General features: G+C 31.2%; 2 protein-coding genes across 2 annotated transcripts; one reads left to right on the forward strand and one right to left on the reverse strand.

Moving 5' to 3' along the window:
- Positions 1 to 4,404: 4,404 nt before the first annotated feature.
- Positions 4,405 to 4,917, reverse strand: LOC111306466 (zinc finger protein 1-like). Its single transcript, XM_022904319.2, has one exon. The coding sequence runs from the start codon at positions 4,915 to 4,917 to the stop codon at positions 4,405 to 4,407; it is 513 nt and encodes a 170-aa protein (XP_022760054.1).
- Positions 4,918 to 7,655: 2,738 nt separating this feature from the next.
- On the forward strand, positions 7,656 to 8,478 carry LOC111306175 (calmodulin-like protein 3). The gene has a single exon (XM_022904084.2). The coding sequence runs from the start codon at positions 7,828 to 7,830 to the stop codon at positions 8,293 to 8,295; it is 468 nt and encodes a 155-aa protein (XP_022759819.1). The 5' UTR covers positions 7,656 to 7,827; the 3' UTR covers positions 8,296 to 8,478.

The following is an 8,478-nucleotide window of genomic DNA, read 5'->3' on the forward strand; positions in this document are numbered from 1 at the left end:
GTATAGACAATCCAGTGATGGCTGTGCAGTTAGTTCTGTGGCTTGACATTGGAGAAGGACTGAAGATGTTGGAACTGTAAGAGCCCTTCTGGAAGGAAATTGCCAGCAACTGTGATTGAAATGAATGTGAGATTATTCTTCAAGTGTTAAAGATTAGGTAGTTTGACAGATGTTCTAGAGCTGTAGCAAATAAAGAACAGCATGATTGTTTCTTTTGAAGGTGTCTGATTTTGTTAATTTGAGGTATCAAAGTTGTTTGATGGAGGTACATTTGCTGGAAATTTTTTCGGTACATTACTCCTAAATGTTTAGTTGTTGATCTTTAATTCCTCAGTAAACCTAGTGTACATATAACTGATTATAGGTGATGCAATTTTACATAGTCCAATGTTTTATGAGCAAAGGGAGTGTTTTGTTTAGTGACTTCATGCATGGAGTGAACTGATTATAGGTGTTGCAATTTTACATTGTCCAATGTTTTATAAGCAAAGGGTGTGTTTTGTATGGTGACTTCATGCATGGAGTGAATTAAATAAGTACAGCATCAAATTGTAGAGATTATGAATTTTCTGGCTAGTGACCAAGATCATTAAAAAAAATTGCATGTTCATTTCACTTGAATGGATATTCAGATTTCTTAGAAAGGAGATAATCCACTGCCTTAAACAGTTCACCTGATCTTTGATTCAATTTAGCCTTCAGTGTTAGCCTAAGTCGCAAAAGTATGGGGCAGAGCTGAATTATGTCCGATGGGTTCAAAATATTATTGGTTACAAGCAAAAGAAGTTTCTAATAATATTATTGGTTACAAGCAAAAGAAGTTTCTAATAAAAGTTGAATTGCTAGGACATTCCAGTTTAGAGGCCATCCTATAGATGCACTTTAATACCAGGATAGAGCTCAAAAGGTTGTGAATTTTTAGTTTTTCTATACCTGCCAGTGCTTTTGCTTTTGTTGTTATGTTAAATGGAAGATTTGGCTTTTGATAAGTGAATGAATAAGATGGGAAGAATTTGGTCTGGCTTTGTACTCTTAATCCGAATATGAATTTCTGTTTCCCAGTAAAAGTGTACTTTGTTTTACTTTAAGGCATTAGTAGAGCATTCAATAGAAACTCATTTGAGTCCTGTTAGGTTAAATGTCTGTAGTTAGTTTGTTTAATGGAAGTTACTTTTTTTCTCTTTAAAGTGTGATCCTAACTTTGTTCCTGAATTAGACTTCGATTTTCAACTTATATTTCAAGATATACTCCTAAGTTTCTTTTTCTGAAGGATATCTCAACATGCCTTATATCATGTAAGTCATAATCTTCAATATTGTTTCAATTTTAATCTGTCAAGCTTGGACGGCAAGATATGATTATTCTTATAGTAGATAGGAAGAGTGGAGGAAAAAAGAAAATGTTTGTTCTCAGGTAATTTGGCTAGGATGCCCCTCGCTCAAGGCTACTTGGTTGGTGGTTAGTAAAGAGTGTGAAATAATGGAGGATTTGTCCTGCCTTTCCACTAGTCTGGGTTGCCATCACTTGTTTAGCACAGCAGTAAGATTTTCAGTTTTGCCTCTAGCATTATGAGCCAAAAGAAGAAATGTTAACTGATTCTAAATTTCAGGACGGACAACCTAATTACAGCAGCATATCCTTAAGATGCTCAGTATATTTTGGTTCTAGAAAGCGTTGTTACATATTGAAATTGCTGAAATCCACTAATGATATACAAGAGAGCCTCTATTTGTTATCTCAATAAAATCAGTAGTTTTCTTGGTCATAGAATTGTGGCTGCATGGCCTGTTTGCCTCATGAATTTCCCCTTGTGCTAAATGCTAATGTTCTCATGGCATATTTGATGAGCTTGTAGTAATTTAATACTTTCTCATGTTAAAGTCTGTGGAGGGATAAATTTAACATAAACATGTACAGAAGCTCCACACCTACAATCATTGTCTTTAGGCGATTTACTTCTGTTCCAAAACATTGGATAGTTCTCTTTTAGTACTGAATTTTTAGCAATTCAAAGTTGTAGAAGATTTTTGTGTGAGCTTCAGAAAAGCAAGAGTTTCATTATAGACTGAAATGTGTTCCCATATTTTAACCTTCAAATGTGAAACCAGTTGATAGTGTTAATGTATACTTTCACACGTTTTTTATGCCATGATTCTTGATTGCCTTTTACAAGCAATGATACATTGGTAAATTCTTCAGGCACAATGTTCTGTGTTTTGAGTTTTGACCCTTCTGGAATGCCTTTGGTTGACAGTAACAAACATCTTGAGGGTAGAACAAAATAATGGTACTTTAGAATGTTAGGTGGGATTTTACCCCATACTGGATAAAAAGATCTAATTATTTAGAGAATAGATTTATTTTTAATAATTATATTTGAACTGTAATAGTTTATAACGAATGGGTTATAAATTATTTAAATATGTTTAAGCATGAAAAATTATTTAAATATGTGTAAGCATGAACGTACGTCATAGTTAATAAGAAATGAGTTTTAACTATAAAAAATTTGTTTAAACAAAAATGTTTTTAATAGTTAATAATAAAAAAGTTATAACTATTTACATGAGTAATTATGTTTGAAATGTTTTGTTTATAAAAGTTAATAACAAAAGAGCTATTATAGTTATTTTAAACAACTGAAATGGTTATTTGTAAAAAGGATATGACTCTTTAATAACTATAAAAAGAGAATAATTATAAAAGGTCTTTGTGCATAATTCTTTTTATTAGTTTTGCCTGAAGAGAATAATTATAAAAAGGTTTTCATGAATAATTATTTTCATTATTTTTATTTAGAGAGTTTTGAGATTTTGATATATTTTAGAGGAATAATTTCTTTTGAAATTGTTTCTTGTGTCTCAAAGTCAAAATTAACTTTTATTATTTTATTTTTCTAGCACAAAAATTGTTCAAAGTTCACTTTTTATGTTTGGATCATACAAAATGCCGAGGAAATGATATTTTTTAAGAAAATTCGTTTGGATTTTTTCTAAAACAAATTCTCATTTACTTTTATCTTACGATTCAATTACATTCTTTCTAGGCCAAATGCAACTGATAGAAGCATTTAGATAGTAAGTATTTTCTGTTCATTTGTATAGGTTTTTTCAATGAGATGAGGAATTGTAACAATCTAAAGACATTATTATCAAATTTTAATTATAACAATCCAAGTTTGGAACCAACAGTTTTTTATAATTCGGCCGACAAATTTGAATGGGATTTTAATGGGGGCGCCTCTTTCTATCGTGTGCTGGATTGGATTATGTTTCAGCAAGCTTGGGTCTACACTGAAATATGGGCCTTTGGGGGCCTGTTGGTTATTTTCAAAGTTCCTGATGAGCACTAAAACCTCACGAAACCCTAAGTTTCGATCCTTTATATATGTATAGTATCCTCTTCTCGCTGCAGTTTGTCTTCCTCTGTTTATGCCGCACAAAATCTTCCAATCTGAAGTACTTCTTTTTTTTGCTTTATCTATATATATGTGTGTGTGTGTGTAGAAAAGGTTTATGATTTGGAAGTAATGGTAAAGCAAGTCAGCTTCTTGGTTGGGTGTAGATGGAAACCACCCACTCAATCAAATAATCGGAAAATACTTGCGATAGGTAAACTCAGCCAGTATCACTCACCTGAAACTGATCTGTTTTCCTGATTTTTCAGGCCCTTTTCCTACTGGCATATTCCTTTTCTGTTAATCCCACATCTCTGTTTGCCTTTTTTCTTTTTTAGATTTTTGCAAACGCACTCTGTCCCAAAACCGTTGTAAAAAACGAATTTGTTTTGAGGCAATTTCTTCGTTTGCTATATCATCAATCTAATTGATTTCCAACTTACTCGCCCAATTAGATTCCTTCTTTACTGATCTTATTGGGCACATGGTTGGAATACATTTTCCACTTTTTTTTCTTTTTTTTTTTTTTAAATTGCAACTTGAATTCTCAGGACTTATTTCCTTTTCTTTTTGCATGTTTTTGTTAAAATCTTGACTTGGGAAGAAAAGCCCAGTATAGAAATGAGAATGTAGCTGATAAGCTGGATGGAATGCATTTTCATATCGCTTATAGAAAAAGGGGGAATTTTGAGAGCTGTTTTATAACTAATTTATGCTAGAAAACTTAACAAGTGAAGAAAATGTTGAGACCAGATACCCATGTAAAAGAGAAATAACTCTTTCTAAAACTTGAGGAGATTGAGGGAAAAAGTTTGAACAGCATTGGTTGTTACTTCACATTATTCAATTTGTTGACAATCCACCTCCAAAAGGATCAACCTCCAATTGCAATTTTTGTTTTGCAATTTGAAAATCCTAGAACGTTTTTGAGGGAAGAGCTCGAGTTGAAGGGAGTAGTCCCCAGTTGAGGAAATTCACTCGTAGGAATCCAGTAGTAGTCATCTGATTAGGGCATAGAAATTTGAGAGCTCATGAAATTTGGCTTATCATACCTCCCTTCTCCATACGCATATCCTGGTAAATAATTGTATGGTTTATTATTAATCATTGCCTGGAACTCTTGCCATGGATTGTTCAAAGTTCCGAGATTTGGAACTGTTGCCATGGCTGAATGTGGATATGGATGATATAAATCCATCATTCCCTTTTCTTTCTTGGAAAGTGCTCGTTCACGTTTATGGGCAGTTTGGTGCCCTCTCAATGCCTTCGAGTTTGAGAATTTCTTGTTGCAGTATTTGCAACAGAAATCTCGCTTCTGCGCCTTTTCTCTATGCTCTTTTTTATTTGATTCCAAGGCATTCAAAGGTTTATTGTCAAGGGAATCCAGCAAATTGAGTTCTTGCCTTGATTCCCGATCAACCTTATTATTATTCAAAAGCCTTAGTTCTAGTTTAGGCTCCATAGCCTTCACTCTCTTTATTTTGTCTTGAAGATCTTCCCATGAAACTTTATTGGACATTTTTTTTCCCTATGCTGAAAGTCTACTGTTTCAAGGAAGCAACAAGTACTGTTGGTTTGAATTGAATTTTTGTGATATGGGGAGATAGTATTTATTATGACATGTGTCTTTCCTTTATGGAATGGTATCCTGCCAGAAATTATTGCATTTCCGATGAACGGTAATGCAGCAAAGAAAAAGCCAAGTTTGATGAAGATTTATTTTCAGACTCTCCAGAAGAATTTTCTTTTATCAATGCACATTCTTCAAATAAAGTATCTCATTTAGCTAGTATTCTTTATTTCTTGTCTGCTCAAGGTCATGAACAACTAGAATTACTTTACCAACACCCGTTGGTTTGAGTGGTAAAGAATTTAGTTCTTTTTAAACAAGGTTTCGGTTTCAAATTTTGTGAATAAAAAAAATAAGTTTGAGAGAATTTGCTTCTTTTATGAGATTTAACTTGGTTTCACTTCGAATTAGTCGGGATTCAAAGTGATTACCGAACATTAGGAGATCTCAAACCAAAAAAAAAAAAAAAAAAATTAGAATTACTTCATGTAAAGAAGCATTTATCCTCTATTAGATGTGCTTGGTGTAACAAAATTGAATTTATTAATTACCCAGTGGGGAACTTGGTGCATATTAAGCAAAACTTAAATAAAATTTTTATTGAACTTTGTAATAATTTAATTGATTTACGTAATTATTTTTAAGAGTTAGACAATTAACAAGTTTAAAATTCAAATATTTTAGCAAAAAAAAAATTTACTTTATTTTTATATATGTTTTTCTAAAAATAAATATAATAGTTTTAAATTTTAGACTAGGTGATCTATTTGTGGTAGGATATTAATCTAATGAATTACCAATGTTTTGAAAAGTTAATCAAATTTTAAGGGGGAAAAGGACTATGGTCAAATTTAATACCTTTAAGTAGTGTTTAGTATCATTTTCAAAATTATTATTGTGATTTAATTATCATGGTGATAAGATCACTAAGGTGACTTAATCATTAGTGATCTTAGATTATCGTGTTGGATATAATATTATAAATCATTTGTATTTTTAAATCAATGTATTTGGTATCATATGAAAAAGCAAACCGTATAATACAAAATATCTAAAATAACTTTACACAAAAAGTAAAATATTTAATACTTATTGAATTAACAATTTATAAAATAATTAAACATTATTTTATAAAAAAATCTAAAATATAAATCAATTTTGATAAAAATTATTAAATAAATTCATTATCTTTTTTCTAATCAATATAAATTTATAGCATAAAACATTTTTAGAATAAATGATTTAAAAAACCAAAATTTTAAAATTTTTAGTGACTAGCTTCTTGGGATAATGTTGATTATATTTTTGGTGAATATAAATTACTCAAAAAAAAATATTGAAAATTACTTTCTTATGATTATAAAATTTTCGCATCCTTTAGGTCGAGAATTAAATTATTCTCTAAAACAGTAATATTATCATTTTATTGAATTAAGAGCACTGTTATATAAAATTTATAAATTACTACTAAATAAAATGATGTCCAAACAAAGTGATGTTTTATTGAATGCATATTACCGTGATTTTTAAACAAATTATCCCGTACTAAATACATTCTTAACAACATGCCAAAAACTCTCAAACACTAGCAATTTGTATTTTCTTTCTTTATTGGTATTACCTTTATTTATTTTTCTCTTGCACTCCTTACCTATAATTTTACCTCTAATTTTTTTCATCTTTTATTTTTGGAATATTTGAAAATTATTTTCTCTTTTCGTCAACATCTAAAACTCTTTTTTCTTGTAAAAAAAAGTTGCTTTATTTAATTTTAATTAATTTTCATATTTTTTAATTTTTTGATATTAAAATTTATGAAACTTTATTTTTATAAAAAAATTTAAAATTTAATATTAAATATATTAAAATCAAAGTTTTTTAAGTAAAAAGATTCCCTATCAATTTAAGACGGAACGGGAAGAGTAGCATGTTTTTCATGTCATGATAAGTGTTACCCATTCAAAATTATAAACATTTTGATTAATTATTTACATTGAAAAAGTTAAAATTTACTTGTTAACCTTGACAAGATTGACTGCTATCTACACTACATCTTTGCCAACTCTAGTCATCATAATTTTTCTAACCCCAAATTAAAGCTTAGAACCTAAGCATTGAATTAAAAGTTAATTGGTTGGGAACATGGGTGTGATTGAGAACCGAGTGGCGAGTAACACATTTGTATAGTTCCTTTGACCCTTTGTCTTTTGGGTGAATCCAAGGCCAGATATTGAGGTTTTGTAGCTTCAAGCTAATGGCAACTTTCCAAGCTAGCATCTTCACCTTTTATTAACAGAAACTGACCGTCAATTCCTAAAATAATCAAATCAAAATAATTAAGCTGCCAACCCACGTAACCTACCAACTGCAAATATACCACATTTAATCCGAATACCTATAGAAGCACAGTAATTTTAGGCTTAAATCAATGACTTCTGAACTAAAAACGGGTTTCCTACACACACAAAGGAGAAACAGAAAAACCCAAAAAAAAAGAAAAAAACAGCTACCTCTTGTTTATCTCATGCTGTTAATAACCATTGATTTCATTACACTTTTTTTAGTCTGCATGCTTAAAAACCCTTCTCTTTCTCCAAATTTTACTCAAACAACAATCACCGCTTATTCTCCTTTTTGTTCATATCATTATTTCCCAACCACTTCATCCCTTTGAATTTTCCTTGTTAATAATCTTTCCCATCTCTCATTCCAATTTTCGTTTTTCTCAATCATCTTTCTGCACTACATAGCCTTTTAACATTCTTCCTTCTTTCCATTGCTTCTTTTTTCTTTTTCTTTTGAGCTTGTATAACTTTCAAGAAAAATTTTTGGTTAGGGTTTATTTTTATTTGTTCTTTGATGGAAGGAATGGATCCAGCCGAGCTTCGCCGGGTGTTTCAAATGTTTGATAGGAATGGAGATGGCAAGATCACAAAGAAAGAGCTTAGCGACTCGTTAGAGAACCTCGGTATCTTTATCCCCGATAAAGAATTAACACAAATGATTGAAAAGATCGATGTGAATGGAGATGGTTACGTGGATATTGATGAATTTGGTGGGTTGTATCAAACGATAATGAATGAAAGGGACGAGGAGGAGGACATGAAGGAAGCTTTTAATGTCTTCGATCAAAATGGAGATGGATTCATCACGGTTGAGGAGTTGAGGTCGGTTCTGTCGTCTTTGGGGCTGAAGCAAGGAAGAACTATAGAGGATTGCAAGAGGATGATAAAGAAGGTGGATGTGGATGGAGATGGAATGGTTAATTTCAAAGAGTTCAAGCAGATGATGAAAGGTGGTGGCTTTGCTGCCTTGAGTTCAAGTTAACAAAGGAAAACAAAATCTATATTCTAGGGTAATGGAAAAGAAAACGAAAAGAAAAAGAGAAAAGGAGGAATCCTCTCTCAAGGGATTCTCTTGTATCATCTTATTGTGAGAATTTGCAATGTTTGATTTTATAATTTGGTCACAAGCTTTTATTCAGTTTGTCTATAAGTGGATATAACTTTT

This window comes from Durio zibethinus, chromosome 21 (genome assembly GCF_047325235.1).
Source record: "Durio zibethinus cultivar Kanyao isolate XHJ-2024 chromosome 21, ASM4732523v1, whole genome shotgun sequence".
NCBI classification, from domain to species: domain Eukaryota; kingdom Viridiplantae; phylum Streptophyta; class Magnoliopsida; order Malvales; family Malvaceae; genus Durio; species Durio zibethinus.